Source organism: Diceros bicornis, chromosome 13 (assembly GCF_020826845.1).
Source record: "Diceros bicornis minor isolate mBicDic1 chromosome 13, mDicBic1.mat.cur, whole genome shotgun sequence".
Classification (NCBI taxonomy): domain Eukaryota; kingdom Metazoa; phylum Chordata; class Mammalia; order Perissodactyla; family Rhinocerotidae; genus Diceros; species Diceros bicornis.
In genome coordinates, this window is record NC_080752.1 from 12,906,212 (window position 1) to 12,929,889 (window position 23,678).

At 43.5% G+C, this 23,678-nt stretch overlaps 1 protein-coding gene across 3 annotated transcripts in view; it reads right to left on the reverse strand.

Moving 5' to 3' along the window:
* Window positions 1-5,738: 5,738 nt before the first annotated feature.
* FAF1 (Fas associated factor 1) overlaps window positions 5,739-23,678 on the reverse strand; it is a 493,835-nt gene continuing 475,895 nt past the window's right edge. For all 3 annotated transcript variants that reach the window (XM_058552367.1, XM_058552369.1, XM_058552370.1), the window contains one exon: window positions 5,739-6,364. In XM_058552367.1, the coding sequence (XP_058408350.1) occupies window positions 6,281-6,364 (84 nt within the window). In that variant the 3' untranslated portion in view covers window positions 5,739-6,280. The remainder of the gene's footprint in view (window positions 6,365-23,678) is intronic.

The window sequence follows — 23,678 nt, forward strand, 5'->3', positions numbered from 1 at the left end:
GGCTCAGACCCAGGGTGGAAGCTCAGCTCCTCTCCCTACTAGCTGTGTGTCTCTGGGACAGGGACATAATTTCTCCGAGCCTCAGTTCTCCTAACTGGAAAATACGGATACTAACAGTAGTGACCTTACAGAGTGTTCTGAGGACAGTGTGGGAGGATGGAGCGTATAAAGCCCCTGGCATCGGGTAGGCCTTACCGAGGTACTCAACACCAATTCCTTCACTCTTTGTCTCTTCTCAGCAGGTCCAGTGGGTTTTGCTCCAGCTCCAATTAATTAACTGCTTCAGTAACCACTGGGCGCACGACTGCTATGTGCCAGACCCGGGACTGGCTCTGGAAGTAAATGGATGATTACGATCTGGTCTCCACCTTCACAATGTTCCCAGATGAGCTGGATGTTCCAGATGGAAGTGACCACCTTGTAAATACATGGACATCATCATTTGTTTACATTCAGTCAGTAAGTCCAAATTTACTGTGTGCTCACTGTGTACTAGTCATTTTGCTAGGCCTTGAAGATATGGCGACTCAGACCCTTCTGGGGGCTCTCTGTCTGGGCTTGTGGGGAGGAAGGACATGGGAGCTGAGAGTTACAGTTCAGACTGATCCAGTGCCATGAAAAGGGCGGCACAGGGCTGAAGAGTCACAGCACAGGCGCCTAACCTGGAGGGTGTGTGGAGGGTGTGGCAGTGGTCAGGGAAGCCATCTTGGAGGAAGTGAGGTCTAAACTGAAAGTGAAGGATGGATGGTGGTAGGAATCCAGTGGTGGTGGAAGGGCATGCAGAGCAGAGGGAAGAGTGTGCAAGGGCAGAGAGACAGAAAGCTGCTGCTTTCAGGACAGTGCAGGTAGCTGAGGACGTGTTGAGGGCATGACTAGAGTTATCGATGGTGAGGGAGCTAGGGGCCAGATGACAGGAGTTCCAAGCCAAGAGTTTGGGTTTTATTCGGAGGGCAATGGGAAGCCTTTGAGGGGATCAAAGCAGAGGTGTGGGCTGGTGAGGCAGGTGTTTAGAAAGCTCTTTCTGGCAGCTGTGTGGAGACTGGTCTAGAAGAGAAGGGACTGGAGAAAGGGAGATCAATTAGGATACGGTTTTGTAACCCAAGTGAGAGACAATAAAGGTCTGAAAGGAAGAAATGTCAGTGTGATAACGGAGGAAGGAGCAGGGAATGGATTCTGGAGATGTCAGAGAGGTAGAAGCTACAGGATCCTTCTTAAATCATTGCATGTGCTTAAAAATACAAGGCATTGCTTACATTCTGGCTCCCGACACATTGGGGAATGAGTCACTTTGGAGAGCTGAGTTTTCTATAAAAATATGCCTTTATCCCTTTTTGCATCCACCAACATTTTAAAAATGTTATTTGAAATGTCTTGGTAACATGTCATACTTTCCTTGAAGGTACTGCACTGTGACAAACACAGCGGGGACTCTGGAGTCACAGGTCTGGGTCCCAAGCTCTGCTCTGCTATTAGCTGCGGAGCTCGGGCTCACGTCACTTCACCTCTTTGAGCCTGCTGCTTCTTCAAAATGGGATCAAGAACACCCACTGGCAGGGGTGCTGTGGGGTTACATGAGCTCATGTACATCATGCTCTGAGCACTGTACCAGGTTCATCCTAAGCGCTCAGCAAGTTAGTCCCTGCCCACCTCTTCCCCACCATGCCCCGTGCTCATTCTCATGGACACCAGTAACACAGTGACGCTCTGTGCACTGCTCTTTGACTTCTCTGAAGAGCCCTAGAGCAGTGCTCCTGGACTTCTTGTGTCTGCTTTTCAAGTTTTCTGTATCCTCCCCCATAATCTGCCACTTCTTATTGCTGTCATCACCTACTCTCCTTTCTTTTTATAATCCCATACCAGATAATAGCTATTCTAACTGCTTTACATGTTAACTAACTGTTAAGTGTTAATTCCTTTAATCTTCACAACCTTGGCAACCAGGTATTGTTATTATCTCCATTTTATAGCTAACAAGCTGAGGCACAGGAAAGTGAAGTAACTTCCCAAGGGTGCACTACTAGGAAGTGGATGAGTGGCTTGGACCCAGGCAATTTGGCTCCAGAGGCTCTTCTCTTAACCATCCATACATTATATCACCTCTCAAAACCGAGAACCACAACTAATAGTGTACAAATTAAGAGTTAGTAGACTGAAGACTGGAGAACGAGTGTCTTTTATTGGTGTTTCCTTTCAGACCAAACTTTCAAAATGCAGCAGAGAGGAGCTGTATGACCAGTTGGGGTTGTTAAAGGCCATTTTCCAAAGTAAATTATTCGAGATAAGGGAGAAGCACTAAATGCAGAGGAAGGTTCAGGGCAAGAAAGCCTGGTTGTTGCATCCCCACTCTTTGGGGGTTTTATTTTATTTTATTTATTTATTTATTTATTTTTAAAGATTTTATTTATTTATTTTTCCCCTCCAAAGCCCCAGTAGATAGTTGTATGTCATAGCTGCACATCCTTCCAGCCGCTGCATGTGGGATGCGGCCCCAGCATGGCCGGAGAAACGGTGCGCTCCCGGGATCCGAACCCGGGCCGCCAGCAGCGGAGCGCATGCACTTAACCGCTAAGCCACGGGGCCGGCCCTCTTTGGGGGTTTTAAATAAAAATATGGCTTGATGAAAAGACAGATTCAACTTCTCAAATAGTCTGATGTTTGCATGATGTAAATGGTGGTTCTTAATTTTTGAGGTCAATAGAGCCCACGGAGAATCTGATAAATACAGATTCCCCTTCCAGAAAAGTACACATTTAACTTTTTGTACACAATTGTAGGGGATTCCAAGATCCATTCTTGGACATGAAATTTAGAGATTCTTTGCAGAAGAGCTGTGGACCCCAAAATCAGGGCCTAGAGCTTGAGTCCTAACACTTTTAGTGACAGTCTGTGTGACTTTTAGGCAAGCCACTGCCCTCTGAGACCCATGTGCAAACATGGGATGATCATCTCTGCCCTGCTTCCCTCACTGCAGTGGACTGGGAGGATGTGTGGGGAAGGTGTAGTAAACTGCACAGTGCTATCTGAATGTAATCAGGACACTGAGGCTCAGAGAGGTTATTCATTTAAGGTCATGCAGCTATTGAGAGGCAGAACCCAACTTCAAACTGAAGACACTGAAGTCTCTGGAATGTGTGCTGTGTGTAAGATCTCCCTCTAAGAGTTTTATAAAGGATCAAATGAGATAATGCTTGAGAAAGGGTCACATAGACCCTTTAAGGTCACATAGACCTTAAAGTACAATGCCTACGTGAGTTACTCCCGGATTGAATTTAGGATTCCACATCCCATCCACCTGTGGGATCTAAGATGGGGTGGATGAGGGACTGAGAGGGATGGCGGCAGTGTGTCAATCAGTGATGCTGCTCATGGAGACAATTAAGACTCCCTCCCACATCCAAATGAACAACTTCCGTGCTTTTGGGGAAATCTGCCAGAGCTCTGCAACCTCGCTAAAACCCAGCCCATTGACCAGTACACTCAGGTCAGCATGTCTAGCTTTGGGAATAGCAATTTTAATGCAACTGCAAACTTATTTCATGTCTCTAATGTCACCAAAATTTATAAAAGCCTAAATCCTGTTCTTCTACCTTAAAAACGAAAGATTCCATAAAAGATGCTCTCATCCAACTCAGATGCTTACAATTCAGAGATGAACACCTGTGTGTCCCATAAAACCAGTGGTGCCAGAGCATGGCAACATGGCAAACCAGACACCTCCCCCAAACTGCACCTTCTGAGAGGCAGTGGGAAATTGGCAACACTTCCTTCAACCTTCAAATGAAGGCTCCAAACGTACAACTGACAATCCAAGAAACACAAAGGAGTGAACTGGAACGGGGGTGGGGATGGCAAGGAGCCCTGGAACTTCACTACAAACAGCAGGGCGTAAGAACGCTGAGCAAATACTCGGACTGACTCACTGACTGCGTCTGGAGGTTGGGATGTAAAGCCCAGCGAAGTTTAAATGAGGAGGAAGAACTACAAAGGACATTGCTATTTCTGTGGTGACAGCAAGTCACAATGTTTTTCTTGGAACCTAACTTGATGCAAGTCATTTTAATGTTGTGCTTGTAAGAAAAGGCATAAAACTGTTTTGGCCTCCTGTTCTAGAGCTTTATAGACCAGAATGACATGAATGAACAGTGATAATCAGCTGAGGCCTTTCTCAGCAATGGGACCTACAGAATAGGATTTCATGGGACTGAGCAAGGAGAACCTTCCAAGACAGGATTGAAAAAGTGTGGGTAAACTTCATACACATTCAAGTAGCATTTGATAACTTTTATGAAATTGTTTCAGAGTTAAGTCCATATTATCAGAATACAGAAGTGAAGGTGATGGGGGGAGCAATATGGTAAAGTCAAACCCAAATCAGAGGGAGCAGGTTAAACATGAAAGTGAACTCAGAATCCCATCTCTCCAATCCGCACCCCCACCCTTGCTGCTGTTCCTGAGTACGGTCTGAGTTCAGGGCTGAAGCTTCTTCACGACAGCTCCAGAAGAAGCTCTACCTGGAAAAAGAAGAGCTAGTGCATCTGTAGCATTGGAATGACTGTCTTGTGGGGCCACTGGGTTAGGAAGGTAGGAGTGGAGCTGGAGAGGAAGTGCTCAGGTTGAACTACCCCACTGCGGGTCTCTTCCTTTCAGCCTCCCTGGAGAGAACCCTGGGGCCAGAGAAGGCCTGCACCTACACAGACGTAGCAAGAGTCTGTTAAGAACACATCTCTTTTAAGAGAGAGTTCCGTGGAGGTCCCTGGTTGGAGCACCAGAGAAAAGACAGAAGGTGGAATTTTCCTGGCCACGCCCACTTCCGGGCAGAGGGAAAAGTGACCAGGCAAATCTCAGGCTTTGGTGAGTTTTCTGAGAACCCCTTGGCTTGGACCGGGGGAAAAAACCCAGCACTCAGACTCTCTTATGGACAAGTACAAAACGTCAAATCAGGATCCCAACCCCTAGGATAGAGACCACAGGTAACAAAAAAATAGACATGGAGAAACATTTCAAGGCTGAAAAGAAATCACTGGCTGTGAAGGCATAAACAGCACTTCCATGAACTAAAATCCAAATGCCAGATCCATAGATTAATAAGAATCCACATTTGCTAAATCACCCCGAAATTATATGTAGGTTCAGGCAACACATGTCTTTTGAGCTGAGCCCACAAGTTTGCTCTCTCAAATATATGAAGTCAGACTCTTCAGCCATAGAATGACACCCCTTTCATTTGAGATGAGAGTCTAATATTTAATATTAAAACATTAAAAGAATGAAATAGTGGAGCAAGTTCCTTATTACAGGTGGGCTCAGAGTCCATGAGGCAGCTGATCAGATTTTGGCGAGAGATAAGGTGCTTAAAACACCAAGTGACAAGGTCCAAACGTGTGATGGAGAAGGACAGAAAAACAGGAGAGAATTGTGTTCAGTGTACATTGATGGACCAGCAACCTGGGAGCTGGTGTCTGTGAGGTTCTAACCGCCCAAATGCAAACCTAACAGCAGCTTCCTGCAGCGGGGCCAGATAGCGAAGTCCTGGTACTGGTCCTCTTCACACTATCTCAACATTCACATCGTGCACTTCAACAGTTTCCCACACTGTAATGGAACAGCAAATACCTCCTAGATGGAACCTGGAGACTCAAGGCAGCAGCAGTAAATATCCTGCATGTATGTCAAATGCAGTCCTCAAACCCAACCTTGTATCTTAGTAAAGAAGTCAGAAAGTACCAACAAAAATGATATGCTTTTTTTCCTACAATAACGTTTAATCTCCATGCCAAGAAGTTCCATTTGACTTTTTTCCCCCTGCCTCTTAAAATTAGGTGACAAAGTAGAAATCCAGTCATGAAGATAAAAAGGCAGAGGTGTATGAGCCCTGGCTCAATGAGACATATCAAATACACAGCATCCTGGTGTCATAGGACAGACAGAACTGTCCTAGACACTGTGGGGACAAAAAGGGCACTGGAGAGGTAACAATTCTACTTTGTGATCACTCCCACGTGAACAGTGCATAAGTCAGTGAACAAGGGCGAGGTGAAGGGGGTAGGGGAGGGTGGCAGAGTTGTAATTCTCAATAATGAGGGTTGGGAACATATACTCGTGGATGGGAAATTTTAAGTAGCTATGTTTATTATTACTTTTTTCCAGCAATCTTGCAAGAGGCAGAAGTGTGACACTGAATTGAGTGAGACGAGCGTGTAGGTGGGTTGGTGAGGAGCCTTTCTCTTGACGCAGGCCTCTGGCTTGTCAAGGAAGGGCTGGGTCCACTGCTGGGCTGTGTTTACTCTTTCGCTTCAAGGAAAAGGGTTTCTTGAGGGAACAACTTTACCTCCAATAACGATTTATTTGGGTCCAGCTGGGTTACCTAAAAAGAAAGAAAACACATATTTAAAAGAGTGGAACAAACACTATTTTTTCCACGTGGCATTCAGATCCCATCCATGCACACTGATTTATTTATTTATTTTTTTGGTGAGGAAGATTGGCTCTGAGTTAACCTCTGTGCCAATCTTCCTCTCTTTTCTATGTGGGATGCTGCCACAGCATGGCTTGATGAGCACGTGCCCAGGATCTGACCCTGCGAACCCTCGGCCACCGCAGCAGAGCAGGCGAACTTAACCGCTACGCTACCGGGCCAGCCCGTATGCATTGATTTTGAGCCTACTATGTGCTGGCATGAGCATTTTCACATCTATTATCTTATTTGATCCTCAAAATAACCTTGTAATGTAGGTGTTGTTATTCCCATTTTATAACTGAGGAAACCAGGGCTCAGAGAAGTCAAGTCTCAGAGTTTTGTGGAAGAACTAGCATTTGATCTCAAGGCATAGGTTCAGGAGACTGGACCTCTTTTGGGCAGGTGGAGGTCCCTCGCCTCCTGCACAGCTCAGCTTGGCCAAGAGAACAGGAGGCCTCTTAGGAAAGGGTTCGGGTTAAACAATGACAGGCATTCCTGGGGACTTCTGCTTGGTTAACTCCTGACTACAGGGAGGGCCTTTCCTGCTTGGTGGGAAAAGAGCGAAGCCTTTGGGGCTGATGTTCCTACTAACCCTACCAGTAGCACACTGCAGAACGCCCACTCCACCATGCCCAAAGACGGTATCTCCTCTGCTGGGGAGAGGCTCCCCCGCGAGACACAGCACAATCTCCTTGGTGGTGGTGGTGGTGGTGGTGGTGGGGATATTTAGTTTGAAAAAATGAGTTAATGTCGTAATATGACTTTGTATTTTAGAAATAAAAATCATTATTTCATAATATAAACCATAGAGAGTAAAGCTAGACAAAATCTTGGCTCAGCTGAGACATGGTAATCATATAGGGATCCTAAATTACCTAATTTATTTAACTTTTATGACCTCCTAGGCCAGGGGCAGGGATGGGATGTGGAAGACTTCTGAATCTGAGAGTGAGAGAAAGAAACAAAATTTTCCTGTTTATCAAAAGGAACAAGAATTTTAAAAAATTGAAAAATACTGGTTTAGTGGAAAGGACAATGGACTTTGGAACCAGAAAGATTCTGCTTTAAATCACAGCTGTGTTGGCTATTATTAGCTTTACGGCTTTGGAGTTAGTATCAAGCTTGCAGGAGTGATGTGAGGATTAAATGAGAAAAAATATATAATTAGCACAGTGTCTGGCACAGAGCAGGTATTCCATGATGGCTGCTGTGCATGTGAGTGACTGTAAGGACGGACGGACACACAGATGAATGGGCAGCTCTGAGCGTGTGATGGGAGGCTGAGCAGTCTACTCTGTTAGATACGGAAGCTCTGGGCCCATGGGCAGAGACTACAGCACCTGAGGCAGGCAATCTTGTCCTCTGCTCATCTCAAGCCACACCTAATGAGATGGCTCCACTGTCTTCTCCTAGCCGAGGGGGAGTCGAGGCCCGGGGAGGGCTAAGTATCACAGGCAGGCTGGCAAGCTGAAGGAAGAACACTATCTTCGACTGTATCCCAATGGAAACCTGGTATGCCCAGGAGGGTCATTAAGGAGACACATCCGCCTCCAGAATCCTCTCTGCTTATAAGGAACCTAGAGCAAAGCCGCTCTACTGGTATCTCTTGGGTTCTGGGCAGATGGGCAGGCAAGGCGGTGGGGAGGGCCCAGCCTGCCAGTCTGTCTTCCAATGCACTGGGGGGCAAGCTGCTGGCAAATGTTTACCCACTTCCCCAATTAACGTACAATACTGCACTGGCTTCTGTCAACAAACAGAGCTATGCTGCCTCTGCTTCTGACTCGTTGGCATTTTCTGCCCAGCTGCTTCCGCTATTGTTCTTAATTAACACGCCAGAGCTCTTCCAGCATCTTCTACTTTGTTATTTGTGGTTTGTAAATATGATGTTTTTTAATTGAAGTATAATTGACATATAATAGCCTGTTAGTTTCAGGTGTATATCGTAGTGATTCGATATTTATAAACATTACGAAATGATCACCACGATAAGTCTAGTTACCATCTGTCACCATACAAAGTTATTACAATATTATTGACTATATTATTCCCTATGCTGTACATTACATAGCCATAACATTAATTTTATAACTGGAAATTTGATTTTTTCTGGGAGAAACCATAATCATAATAGTGCCAGAGCTGTGCATATACCCTGCCTGAGTTGTCAACATGCAAGGTTAGAGGTTTAGAAAACACAACCAGTTTTCACATGAGAAAACTGTGTTCAGGAAAAGTTAAGTGATTTTCTCAGTCACTTTAAGTGGGAGAGCTGGGACTTAAGAACGAGGAAACTAAAATTTCTTGAACACCTCTTACATGCCAGGTACTTTAAAAATGTTATTCTATTTAATCCCTTATAACAACCACGCAAGGTAGGTGGAGATGACAAAATTGAGACTCAAAGTGATTGCTACTTGTTTAAGGCCACATGGAAAGTAAGAGTCCGTCTACACAGCACAATAGTGAAAAAAGTGAAATAGGGGCCGGCCCAGTGGCGAAGCGGTTAAGTTCACGTGCTCCCTTTTGGGGGCCCAGGGTTCGCAGGTTCGGATCCCAGGCACAGACTGACGCACCGCTTGTCAAGCCTTGCTGTGGTGGCGTCCCATATAAAGCAGAGGAAGATGGGCATGGATGTTAGCTCAGGGCCTATCTTCCTCAGCAAAAAGAGGAGGATTGGCAACAGATGTTAGCTCAGGGCTAATCTTCCTCACAAAAAAAAAAAAAGTGAAGCAAACTTAGATTCAAATCCTAACTCTCTTGCTTACTACCTATATGACCTTAAATAACTTATACAACCAGAGAGCCTCAGTTTTCCCATGTGTAAGGTGGGAGTAATCACAGTTTCTCCTTTATAGGTTGTTGTGATGGTTAAACAGAATAACGGTGGTGAAGCCTCTGGTACAGCGCCCAAGCCAGTAAGAGCTCAGTCAGTGGTAGCCATTACTGGCTGGAGTGCTGCGTTGGGTAGGGGCCCTGGTCTGTTTAACCTCAAAGCTGAAACTCTTCCTCAAAGCGTCTTGGAGCCCAGGTCTGCACCAGGTTGCTCTTCTTATTTCTAACCCACTGCCCAGTAGAAGTTCTCCCTTTTCCCTGATAGGGTAATGCCTCAATATCTGGAGACCCCCTTTTATAGCTTCAGTGGGGCTGTGCCACCAATGGACTGCTTCACAGCAGACAAGGCTGTGTTGGGGCTGCTCCCTCTGGTGCCCCAGATGACAAGCAATTTTTTTTCCCTGAAGGTCACTGCAGACAGAAATTTCAAAGTGAACAAGGATAATCTGTTTCCATTCTCATTTGCCTAGTGTGGGCAAAGAGACTGTGGGGAACCTAGGGGTAAATAGGACACCATGCTTCTCCCCAGCAGGAGAGTGGCCATGTTGTGAAACCATCCTGCAATGCTCTGCGCCTCATTCAGGAAGGATGTGGGGCATGCCAAGAGGGAACTCCTAGTAAGGAGGAGCCTAAAAACCATGTTCTCTGAGAAACAGCTGAAGAATGGGAGATGTCTCCCTGGAGAGACAACACTGAGAAGTGGTGGTATGGTGCTGCTATAGGGGCAGGAAGGGGGCTCTGTCAGCCCTCTTTGAATATCTGAAGGGCTGACAAGTAGACAGAGTAGATGTGTCCTGTGCAGCTCCAGTGGGTAGAGCTGGGACTGGTGAGGTAAAATTGCAGGGAAGCAGAACTCAGCTGCTCAGAAAGAACTTTCTAATAGAGCAGCAGCTGCCGGTGTGGCTACTACTGTTGCTTTCTTTTACCTTTCTTTCTCCTCCTTCTGTTCTTTATTTTCTTCTTTTTCATCATCATAGCAGCAACTATAATTTATTGAGTGCCTGCCATGGAGCTGGAACCATGCTAAGTACTTTATACATAGCACCTTAACTAGTCCTCAAAACAGCTAAGTGAAGTAGGTATTATTGCTGCCATTTTATAGTTGAAGATACCACGGGTTATCTTGCCCAAGGCTGCAGGCAGAATAAGATTTCAAACTCAAGTCTGTCTGACTCCAAAGCTCATGATAACCAGAGAGCTTCCAGCCAACAAATCAATGGGCTGCCTTGGAGAAATGGAGGGGTAGGGAGGGGAGAAGTGAGTACACTCTCTACTGTCCCTAGAAGCATTCATATAAAAGCTTATTTGAAGAAGATGATGATTTATTTTGTACCAGGCATATTCCAAGCACTTTATATTTATAAAATAATTTAATTTTCATAATAACCCTCTGAGGTAGGTACAATTATTATTCCCATTTTACAGATGAAGAAACTGAGTCACGGTGCAGATTAAGTAACTTGCCCAAGGTCTCAAAGTTATTAAGGGCAGAGCCAGTATGTGAATCAAGGCAGTCTACCTTTGGAATCTGTATGTTTAACTACTAGACTATTCTGCCAGAGGTGTTGCTAAGAGTAGTAGGATCCACAAAGAAAAAGAGGCTGGAGGAGATGACCCTGAGGTTATTTCTAACCAAGCTTCCAGGATATAAGATGTTCACTTTAAGAAAGGCAAAAGGTCAAGGGTCAGGAAAAAAATCCTGAAATGTTTATAAAATACGAATACAAAAACCCAATCTGAGCTTGTGTTCTGCCATTTACTTGGGACTTTACTGAATTATTGACTCTCTAAATCAACAGAGAAACCCATCCTTTGGGACTCCTTGGAGGAGGGTGAATATTCTCAGATAAGAAGTATGGTCTGTGTATGTTAGAAAAGGAAAGTCAACCATCTTGACATTTTATTCATTATACGTAGGACACTTGAATGGATATATTTTCTCATTAAATTAATGTTTTAGCAAATTGGCTTTGTGAAACATGTTTATGTTAGCAAAAATTGGACGTTTTCTGCCAGACAGATCTATTCTTTTCTGGATTAATTTTCTCAGCAGTTTGAACTTTCATATACATCTTATTTCTATTACTTTTCCTGGTTCCTTTTCTAAAAAAGTATAACATGCTGAGAAAAATGTGAATCAATGTGACAGATTCTTATCCGAGGCCCCAGTGAGTGAGTCCCAGAATATGAGGGTGGGCAAGCTCCTGAAATGCCCAATAGTCCACCTCCTTCATTTCACAGGTGGGCAACTTGAGGCTCAGAGAGGTTAAGCGACTTGGCCCAGGTCTCATAGTTCATAAGGCACAGATGCGGTACTCTACCCCAGAGTTTCTGATTTCTGTTTTGGGGTTCTTTCTAGCCATACCATTCTGCGTCTTACTTTTTTTTTTTTTTTTAAATACCTGAACATAAATATAATACTACTATTAGGCTGGGAGTTACTTGAGGGCAGGAGCTGACTAATACTAAAAATAACAGTAGCAGCAATATATGCATAGTATCTTATAGTTTGCAAGATATTTACACAAACATTAATTCACAATCATGTAGGGTAGGTATTATTATCAATCCTTTTTATTTTATTTAATTTTGCTAAGGTAATGCCTTTATTTTACAATTGAATACAGGAAAGTCTGGATCTAGTTTTTAACATTTAGAAAAAATGCTAGGTTCAGCAAATGGTGCTGGAACAATTGAACATCCATATGCAAAAACACAAATCTAGATGCAGACCTTACACCCTTCACAAAAATTAACTCAAAATAGATCATAGACTTAAATGTAAACCACAAAAGTATAAAATTCCTAGAAGATAACATAGGAGAAAATCTGGATGACCTTGGGTGTGGCAATGACTTTTTGGATTGTGCCTTCCAAAGGCACAATCCATGAAAGAAATAATTGATAAGCTGGACTTCATTAAAATTAAAAACTTCTGCTCTGCAAAAGACACTGTCAAGAGAATAAGACAAGCCACAGACGGGGGGAAAATATTTGCAAAAGGCACATCTGATAAAGAACTATTATCCAAAATATACAAAGAACTCTTAAAACTCAACAATAAGAAAATGAACAACCCAATAAAAAAACAAGCCAAAGATCTTAAAGACATCTCACCAAAGAAGATATACAGATGGCAAATAAGCATATGAAAAGATGTTCCACATCATATGTCATCAGGGAAATGCAAATTAAAACAACAATGAGATACTACTGCACACCTCTCAGAATGGCCCAAATCCAGAATACTGACAACACCAAATGCTGGAGAGGATATGGAGCAACATGAACTCTCATTCCTTGCTGGTGGGAATGCAAAGTGGCATAGCCACTCTGGAAGACAGTTTGGTGGTTTCTTATAAAACTAACCATATTCTTACTATACAATCCAGTAATCGCACTCCTTGGTATTTACCTAAAGCAGCTGAAAACCTATGTCCACACAAAAACCTGCACACAGATGTTTACAGCACCTTTATTCACAATTGCCAAAACCTGAAAGCAACCAAGATGTCCTTCAGTAGGTAAATGGATAAATAAACTGTGGTACATCCAGACAAGGGAATATTATTCACTGCTAAAAAGAAAAGAGTCTGATAAAGCCATGAAAAGACATGGAGGACTCTTAAATGCATATTACTAAGTGAAGGAAGGCAAGTTGAAAAGGCTAAATACTGTATGATCCCAACTATATGACATTCTGGAAAAGGCAAAACTATGGAGACAGTATAAAGATCACTAGTTGCCAGGGGTTAGGGGGAGAGGGATGAATAGGCAGAGCACAGAGGATTTTTAGGGCAGTGGAAATACTCTGTATGATACTACAGTAATAGCTATATGTCATACCCACAGAATGTACACCACCAAGAGTAAACCCTACTGTAAACTATGGACTTTGGGTGATTATAATGTCAATGTAGGTTCATCGAAAGTAACAAATGTACCACTCTGGTGGGGAATGCTGATAATGGGGGAGGCTGTGCATATGTGGGGGCAGGGTGTATATGGGAAATCTCTGTACTTTCTGCTCAATTTTGCTATGAACCTAAAACTGTTCTAAAAGATTAGTCTTTAAAAAAACATGGTAGGTTGAATTTTTTTAAGGTTCCCAATGTATTTTAACAGCTTATGGGGGAAACACACCACAGTAGTACTTGGAAATCATGCCTTGGGAATCAGCCCCGCTCTGTAGATTCGGAAACCTGACCTAGAGATTGGGCTTGCCTACGATCACACATCATAAGTGGCAGAAGCAGAAGCAGAACCCAAGCCTTCTGTCTTGTTTCCTTATAATTTCCATTGTAACTCCCCTACCTCCCACAGGTGGCCTATTAGGGTTCTCTCTCACTCCATGAGTTACAGCCCTCAGGTTCAGTGTGTGAAACTGGGAAGCAATAAACCACCAACAGTTTCTCAAAACGTATTCTTGTTTTTAGAGTAAAATTCGCATTTCAGAAAATTCTGGCATCTTCAAGGGGAGAAAAGCTCTTTTCTCAGATTTCCTCTAGTATTTGCCTGCTCCCCTCTGGTGACCAACAACAACCACTTTCTGGACTCTTTGCTGGCAGCACTGCGAACAGGAGCCCTGTACAGGCTGACCCCAGGAGCAACCCTTTGCTACACTGGCAGAAAACTTACAAGCCTTTTGTAGCCCACCCAGAGAGCAAACACTAGAATCTCACTCAAGCCCCTTCTACTTCTTCTCCCCCCACTGATGTGAAGGACAACCAAGTCCCATTCTCTACATCAGACACAGACAGACAGACCACACAGACACACCATAAAAAAACTTCCCTGAGTATGAGGAAATCCCCCCTTTCAGTTATGGACCATCTCCTTCTGAAAGCCCTCCCTCACATCTCAGCCCTCAGCAAGCTCTCCCTCCTCCCCAGTCCTCTATACCAATCGCCAAGGCTGTACACTGTCTAATGTTGTCAAGGATGTAAAGGGCCAGAACGTATGGGTTCCAGTTCTGGCTCTAGTGGTACAACTTTGGACAAAACACTTGTCTTCTCTAAGCTTTAATTTCTGCGTTTTTAAAAATGTGGGCGTTAGTGATTCAATGGAGTCAACTGGACTGCAGTTGGGCTTTGGAAATAGAAACACTTGGGCTCAAATTTCAGCTCTTAGCCACGTCAGTAAGATGCTTAGAGCTCCAGCTTCCTTCTCCACTGGGTTAAAGAGTTGTAGAGATTAAAATAGCCATCACAGAGCCTGACATATGGAAGCTATTATGATTCAATGCCTTCTTTATGTCTTAGTAGATGTCACCTGTACGGTGTGAGCTCCTCAATGGCTGGAATGGTTGAAATGTGGTCTAGGGAGGGAGACTTGGGTTGGATTCCCATTGCCCTAACCTCCTAACTATCTGATGACCTTGGGTAAGTTACTTAACTTTCTGGTTCATTGTTTCTTCATTTAAAAAATTGAGACATTTTTTTGCCATCCAGAGTTGTGAGGATTCAATAAGATAAAGCTTGTATAACCCATGAAGCATTTACTTCACACTCATGCTTTCCCATGGAGGGATTCTTGGATGCTCGCTCTATCTCTCACACAGGTGAGAAGAGGGCTATCTGCTTGGTGAGTGTGAGAGAAGAATCTGAGCTCAGCCCCTTCCTCTCCCTTTTCTGGGGCCAATCTGTTCTTCTGCTACAAGGTACATGGGCCTGCAGTGTCCAGCTGTGCCAAGGACTGGATAGGCAAGTCTCTAATGTAGGGGCAAAGAATCTATCAGCAAGCCCTTTGGCTGCAGATCCCAAACTACAATCTATAATCAACTTTTTCAGTAACAAAAGTGATATTTTTATCCTACCTGAGTCTTATGTCTATCTTTCAATTGGCCTTATGTCTTCCAATTAGTCTTGAACTAGTTAAGTGAAAGGGTATTATTTAATGGCCCTTAAAACCCCAAATACCGCCACAGCACTAAGCAAGTGCTTAACAATTATGATTTGATGTAACTTGATACAAGGGTCACAGCTCTTTTTTCCCAAAGTCTATTCAGCCATGATTAGAAGATGAGTGAGTCACCCAGACAGGACATAAATCAGTTCTAAAATGCATTTCCCACCTGTAACATAAGCCACAACAAAGCTTATTCTTAAAGAGATGCTTCTTTAAAACCAAGTTATTTGAACACAAAATGAACGTGCTTCCTTCTAAAGAATGCATGCATAATAATAATGACTATTGTTTTACAGCTCTCAAAGCACTTTCACATATATTACCTAAACCTCAGAGCTATCCTAAGAGACTGGACTAATTTATCCTCATTTTTACAGATGAGAACACCAAAGCTCAAATAGGAACATTACTTATACACCGTCATATAACTAGAAATTGGTGGAGCTCACATTTGAACCCAGGTCTTCTCACTTCAAATCCTGACTTCCTTGTACTCTATGAGGCAGCACAAAGGCCGCATATGTAAGTTTCCAGATTATAGTGAAGCTGAATATATCTGCTTTTGGTTTTGTTCAAAATTAGCATTTACTTTGAACTTGCAAGAACAACTGATCTTTTTGGTATGCTATGAGAAACCTATTCTGTTAGTTACTCTATTAGAAAAAGCATGACTATTAAATATCACATTAAAAAAATAATTATTCATGTCATCACTATCAAAAAAGTTACCATTTATTTGGCATTTTATGTGTCAGGCCCCATACTAGTTGTTCTGTATATTATCTAATTAAATGGTCACAACAATCTTATGAGATAAGTGTTCCTATTATTCCCATTTTATAGATGAATTCTCTGGTTAAGGGACTTGCTTAAGATTACATAGCTAGGAAAAAGAAGGCCAGAATTCGTACCTAGGTTTGTGAGCTTCCAGCCTGTATCTGATGCATTGCCCTTTGTTGCCTCTTAACCTCTGATCCTACTTCTAAACAGAGGACAGTTAATGTGACTGACTGGCTTTCCCTTGGGTGTAATGAAAGCAGGCACTCTGCAGCTGTGTCATGGCTCAGGTCCCTGTTGTGAGGGGCTTTGTTGTTCCCCACAGGAACACAGGCTATCTTTTGTTACTGTCAGCTTGGGCCTAATAGCTAATTGTCCATTTTCTTTAAACACCTTTTGATGAGCTGGGAATCCCTGAAGAGGGCAGTTACACCCACAAAGTATCAGAGGGAGAACTTAAGAGCTGATCTGCTGGTCATGTGCTGATCAGGGTGTGAAAAGGCTTTGGTAACTGTGAAGTCTTTTGCAAACATAAGGGATCGTTAATCATTATCATCATCATCATCATCGTCATCAACCACAACAATGCCAGTTGCAACTTCTAGCAACTTCTCTACATTTGCTGCATGTGGTAGTGCAACCCCAAAAGGAACTTCTAACCTAGAAAGGTCCCACTTTGAGACCACTCTATGGCTTGTTTCCATCCCAGCTTCCTGTGTAGTTTCTGGACCAATATGTCTCATTGGACCACAGGAAAGAAGTAGCACTGGGGCGAGGGTTTCCAGGAAACAGTGACAGATGCTTCTCTTTCCATTTATTGAACTGTAGTAGAACAACTGGGGTGCTAGAGATTAAGGTTGGGTGGGCTTCTGTGGCTGTATAGCATAGGGTACCTAGAGGACATTTTCCTTGCTTGATTTTTTTTTTAGGTGAGAAGGGAAAATGAACGAAAAGTTAAAGGAAGAACAAAGGGAGAGAAGACTAAGGTGACAAAGGGATGGAAATTCTATCCTGTAGGCTGCCCTATCTGTTCTTTGTTTTATCACATTATAATAATGCTAACAGTTAACATTTATTGGGAGCTTGCTAGGTGCTAACTGCTTTATAAGCACTACACAACCCCACGAGGGAGGTACTTTAAAATGAGAAATAGCAGCTCAGAGAGATTATATAACCTGTCTAAAATTGCACAGGCAGGAAGTGGCAGAGCAAGGATTTAAAACTAGGTCTGGCTCCAAAGTCTGTGTTCTTAACCACCACATAGATAATTTTAGTACTGTGGTCACACACTGGCCTATTTATTCTAAGTCTCTTACCTGGAAGGACTGTCCCCTTCATGTAACTGAAGCACATATCTCCTCATAACAGAGTATATTACTACCTCAGGCATTTGGGCAAATTTCACTCATCTAGCCCCTCAGTTATCACAGACCTAGTGACTGTTAGAGCTGGAAGGGTCTTCAGAGGTCATCTCTGTAACTGATGGGGAAAGAAAACCCCAGCGAGTGGAAAGAACTTACCCAAGGCTAGTCAGTATTCATGACAGATCTGGGGCCAAATCTGGATTCTTCATACCCAGCCTGTGCCTTTAGACAGGCTGTTTAATGAGGACACCAACTCTAAAGTGCTACTAATGTCAAAATGGCCTCAAACTTGGTACATTGTCAGGGAGACCCTGAACACCAAACAAAAGAGGTGACCCTCTGTTTGCACTGGTATCCCTGATGGTGGCTTTGGTCACTATACTATTAAACAACAACCTTAGTGGAGAAGGCCCAGAGGGAATAGAGGGGCTTCTACCAAGAGGGGTAGGGTGGGGTGGGGAGGGGAAAGCCTCTTTAGTCTAGAAATAGGAGAAGATCCAACAGGAGAAGAGTGCACATAAAAAGAATAAAAGAATAAAGAGCACAAAAAGAATAAGAACAGGCATGCATCCTCATCCTGGGAAGCCAGTTCCTAAAATTAGTCCCTCTTGGGCTCTAGAAGAATGATTTCAAGTAAATAAAAGTCTTGCTTTACAGAGCAGTTTGCAAGCTCACTGTCCCTGAAAGCTTAATACATGGGGGAGAGGCCAATTCACAAATGAGGATTCTGTAGTGTGGCAGGAGAAATCTAATGCACATTAGCCCCAGCAGTGTGCCAGGTTACAGGGGTGCCAAGATGCTGGCCTCCTCATGCCCCAGGGCAGCCAGAATCCTCAGGGTTGGGTTGCTTCTGACCTTGAGCAACCTAGTATGGTTCCCCCAATGAGGCACACAAATATTTTCAACGTGTGCAGTGATCTGAAAAAGCCTGGGAAGCACTGATCTAGGGGATAGGCCTCACTTTCAGAGGCTGAGACTGATATCATGGAAGGTAGCCAGGTCCGTATATAAAAGGTTCCTAGGATGCCTCTGACAAAAGATTGGTCCAGAACACTAACCACTGTGTTTGGAGAGAAACTTGTTAACTGGTTAGGTTTAGAATGGTTACCTCAGCTTAAAAATCTTTTGAGAAACCCTGATCACTGTTTGCCCCAGAGTTTCATCCCTAGGCACTGGTTCAGTGCTAATTCAGGAGACAGGAAGACAAAGCACTGGCGGGTTTTGAATCCTAGTTCTGCACGTACGCTCTTGAGCAAGTCATTTAACCTCCAGAAGACTCAAATTTCTCATCTGTAAGGTGGTGGCAACATCACTCAACACCTAATAGACTCCAATAGACCATTTCACTCTGGGTCTCTCCTTCACACTGTCGAGAGAGACAGAGAGAGAGAAAGAGAGAGAGAGAGACAGGGAGGGAGGGAGAGACACAGGGAGGGAGGGAGAGAGACAGGGAGGGAGGGAAAGAGGGAGAGAGAGAAGGGGAGCGCGAGGGAGGGAGGAGGAGGGAGAGAGCGAGTTGAAAAAATATCTGATCCTGTCTCTCTCCTACTTAAAATTCTTACAGGATTCCTAACTGCAACAGGATGGTCCCCTCTTGCTTTGGCCTCATTTTCCCAATTTGTAAATGGGTGGTGCTTCTGGTGAGGCTCATGGCACACCTCTGATGGACGACATGGCTGGAAAAACAGCTTGAGATAGATCATGAAGGGCTCGAATGTCTTATCAGGTTTAATTTAAACTTCTGAAAAAACTTTTCTCCCTGGTTTCAGAGAGAGCTGGAGTGGCGTGCTAGATGTGCTCTTTAGGCAGAGTGGCTAGGGAGAAAGGGAGCATTTTGAATGCATTTTAATACTCAAGGCCATGTGAGCTGGTACGTACGTGCGTGCGTAACTCTGCATGCAAACACTGCTCAAGAGCTGGAGCTTTGAACAGGAGTTAAAAGAGTTGAGTCCCTAACGACATACAAAAGACTTGCCGGTGTGATTTATTCTGATGTATTTACTTATCCAATTACCAAAACAGCGGGAGATCATTAAATTTTCTAGTTACCAGATGCAGCACATTCAATATCTTAAATGTTACTAAGGCTCTCTCTGAGCTATTTTGATATTACATTTCATCTGCCCAAAAGCTTATGAAACTGGAAGGCAAGAATCATGAACAGAGCAGGTGTTTTCTTTGAAGGTTGGTCCAGCAGGCACCTGTACAATACCAAATTTTTACCAGAAACTTGCAAACTCTCTCCTGGATTTAAGCAAAAGTACCATGATGAGAAACAGAAGTATTTAGGAGAGAAGATGCTAAGGAAGTGATACTTGAAGGTGGCTGGAGATATGTCAGGGCTCAGAGTAGAAGAGGAAAGAAGGGAACCGCAAATCTGGCTCCTAACTCTAGTATACTGCTTCTGACTACCTGTGTGATAATGGACAAGTCACTTTTCTTCCTCTGAGTTTCCTTGTCTGTTAAATAAGGATGTTGCATCAGATACACCACCTTATACGCCTGCTATGAGCATCAAGACAGCTTGTCTTCTACTGTACTGTATGCGAATGTTTCCTGGATAAGACTGAGCAACTTAAAGATAGAAACTGTGTGTTTCCTGTTTCTGTATTTCCAGCTTCCAGCAAAGGACCTGGTGCATTATATGCTCTCAATAAATGCTTGCTGAATAAATGATCAAACCAGAGAATGTACATCATGGAATACTGAAAAATACAGAGTAAACCTTTATTAATAACGTTTTAAGAGTTAAATGGCAAAATAGACATTTATTCTATTTTCTTGTGAAAAAAGACATCAAATAAATGATATCTGGGCCTAAACTTTTTGAAAGGGTGGTGGTGGTTTGGCTCCTACATTCTTTCTCTAAATACTATCCCCTCACAGACCTTATGCTCCAGCCATTTACAGCAGTTTGCTATTCCCCAAATATGTCTGGTGCTTTTCCTTCCTGAACCTTTGCTCACATTGTTTCCTTTACTGGACTGTCCTTCTTCCCCAATTCCACCTGGTGAAAACTTATATATCCTTCAAGGCTCAGCTCAAATGATACTTGATCCACAAAACTAGGCCTAAGTGACAGAACCTAAATTAATCTCCTTCTCCTATTCCTTGTTGCCGAGTTAATCATAAGTGGTATCTTCTTCCATTCATGGGGCCATGAGCTCCTGGAACACAGGAGCCATATATGTTCATTCTGGTCTCTCCCTCATGTACCTATCCCACTGCCCTGCATGCTGTCAATCCACCTCTGCTGCACTAATACCTTTGTTCCACCTTGGGCTCCCCAGACAAAGCAGCTGCCAAGGTCTGCTGGCAGACTCAAGGTCAGTGTTTAAACTGAAATGTAGACACTGGCAATGCCAACCTATCCTTTGCTAAAACAGCACTCCTATACTTTGACCAGGCAAGGCAACCCACTTCTGGAAGATCTAGCTCAAAGGACCAGCTCCAGTCTCACACTGAGTCATCTGCCTGTTGTGCCTCTCAGGTCATTCTGCAATTGTCTGTCTATGAGTCTGCCTCTCCAATCAGGTTGAATTCTGAGGGCATATAATAAGGTCTCACTGGCTATCTATCCCCAGGGCCTAGTCTACTACTGGAAACCGTGTGAATTCAATAAATGTCTGCTGAAAGAGTGACCAACTGAATGACTGAGTAGAGGCTCCCCACTCCTCCCTAGAGCCTCCACCAGTCCAAAGAAAGGCAGTCAAGAGGAGCTGCTTTCCCAGACCTCTTTCCCCAGCCTCGCTCCCACAGCAGGCACAGCGTGTCAGTGATACCATTAGCAGATCACCCCAGCAGGTCCCCCAGACTCTGGACTCTCTTTGGCCCTTGCCTCAGTCAGTTCTGCTGCAGAGACATAGGGAATGACAATAATTTTCCTTGTCTACTTAAACTGCTGTTGGAATTGGCTAATTAGAAGGATTTAAAAAATCTTAATACTCTAAACAGAGAAAACTGGTTCTGAATTATTAAGCAACATTTTCAATGCATTTGAATAACCTTAAGTGACTTAGCTGCCACCTGATCCTAAGCTCTGGCTCAGATAAATAAATGTGAAATATTGTCAAAGCCCCAGCTTACAGGAGCCTCCAACTACAGTAAATAAAAGCTTAAGTCCCCATAAACTGCCTGGGACAGAGCCATTCTCATATAAAAGGAGTGAGAGAAGATGATCTTAAATAAAGCCAGTAGGACCAGAAAGTCAATGATTTTGTTCTAGTTTTCAGAAGAGAGTTGTCAATGTGGCAGGTATTATCTATATCTAGGTCATTTAACCATAGTATCAGAGCTGAAGAAGATTAAGAAACCACTTATTTTAATCTCTTCATATTTCAGATGAGGAAAATAAGACCCAGAGAAGGATGTACCTTGCTTGAGAGCACACAACCAATGGCTGGCAGAATCAAAATTCTGCTCCAGGATGTGTGGCTCCCAGCTTATTCCCCTTCCACTACATCACATTCTTCTGAGAATGTCCTGCTAGAGATGTCAAAATGAGAGGCTGACAACTGGCTGTTGAAAAACACCTGAAAATTTTAACTAGATGGGTGACTTCTGGAGCTTAAATTCCAGGGACTCCATGGTTTCTCCCCCAGACTTCAGAGTTTTCTTCCACGACTATGCACTATGCACGAGGAGGGGAAGGAGGGGGGGGAGGACGGATATGGAGTGGGTGGCGGGGGAGGGGAACCAGGAATAAGTGAGGGTGAATGTCACTACAATGTGGTCTCTCTCTTGCCCATCCTCAAGCCACGAGGATACCATGAGTTTCTGCTTGGTGAGATGGAAAATAGAAAAACCAAAACCAAACAAAAACAGTGGATACATGAATAGGTAGGAATATTTTACTCACTAAACAAATATTTCCTGAGTGTTTACTACGGTGTCAGAAACCATGCTAGGCACGGGATACGACAGGGTACAAGGCACTATCTCTGCCCTCAAAGAGTGCAGAGTCTAGGGAGGAATGCATACAAGAAATCAGCCCATTGCAATTCAGAACAGTAAAAGTTACGAAAGGGGAGAGGGCAGCAAGGGAGCAAGAGGAAGGTAAACAACTAACTCAGTCCTAGGGGGTCAATTAGCTCCATATTTCTCTTTCCTCCTTGTCTCATTCTAATATGCACAATTGCTTCCTACAATATAATTAATCATTTTACTTATACTTTCATATACAATAAACCAGTATTAGTTTCTTACTATGTGCCAGGCACTGTACTAGGGGACACTCAGATGAATTAGACATAATCCCAAATAACTGCAGACTTGATATGTACAATTTTTCTTTTGTTTAGAAAATGTATACCTAGGGGCCAACCCGGTGGCGTAGTGGTTAAGTTCGCACACTCCACTTTGGTGGCCTGGGTTTTGTGGGTTTGGATCCTGGATGCAGACCTACCCATCGCTCATCAAACCATGCTGTGGTGGCATCCCACATACAAAATAGAGGAAGACTGGCACAGATGTTAGCTCAGGGACAATTTTCCTCAAGCAAAAAGAGGAAGACTGGCAACAGATGTTAGCTCAGGGCCAATCTTCCTCACCAAAAAAAAAAAAAGTATATGTAACTTATTTTGTGACTATGTAAACCTGGGCCAACCACTTCTGCTTTTGGTGTCTTTTGGTTTTCCTAGGCCTTGATCAAGTTACTTTCCTTCTCTGCATCTTGGTTTTATTATCTATAAAACATGAGTCTTTTCTAGTTCTCGTAGTCTAAAATGCATGCATGAGGAAGGCATGTTCACATAAGGCTCTTACATAAAGCCAACCAGAGGAAGGAAAGTGAAATAAATTTGGAAATGTCAAAAGAATCTTCAGGTTTGAGATTCAGCCATGGACATTAAACCTGAAGCCTTGAGGTCCTGCTTCTGGATAAAGAGCAGGGTGTGGTCCGGGTGAAGTGGGCTGGGGCTGGGGCTGGAGTGGAGCTGGCACTGCAGCGAGGCCCAGGGGGATGTGGCCTGTCAAGGCATGTGCTGACACACTCTGCAACTCCAGCACTGGCTTAGAAAATTACAAGGAGCGTCCACAAAAGGTTAATCTGCGCGTATACACGTTGGCAGTTGTTGGTATTTACAATGTGTTATTATACAGACTTTAAGTGAGCAAAGTGTGTCTGCAGAAGCACCTGCAATACTGAGCACAGAACTAATGATTTTTTATTTATGGCCGGATGGAGTCAGATTGGATTGTATGTGGAGCCTTCAAAAGTTTATTTGAGTTCTGATACAGCAATTTTTAATGGGATAGTGCTTTCTAAACATCTTATAAAATTAAGTTCTGGGGCAAAGTAAATAATTTTGTACGGGTTTAAATACATCAACATACCTACACAT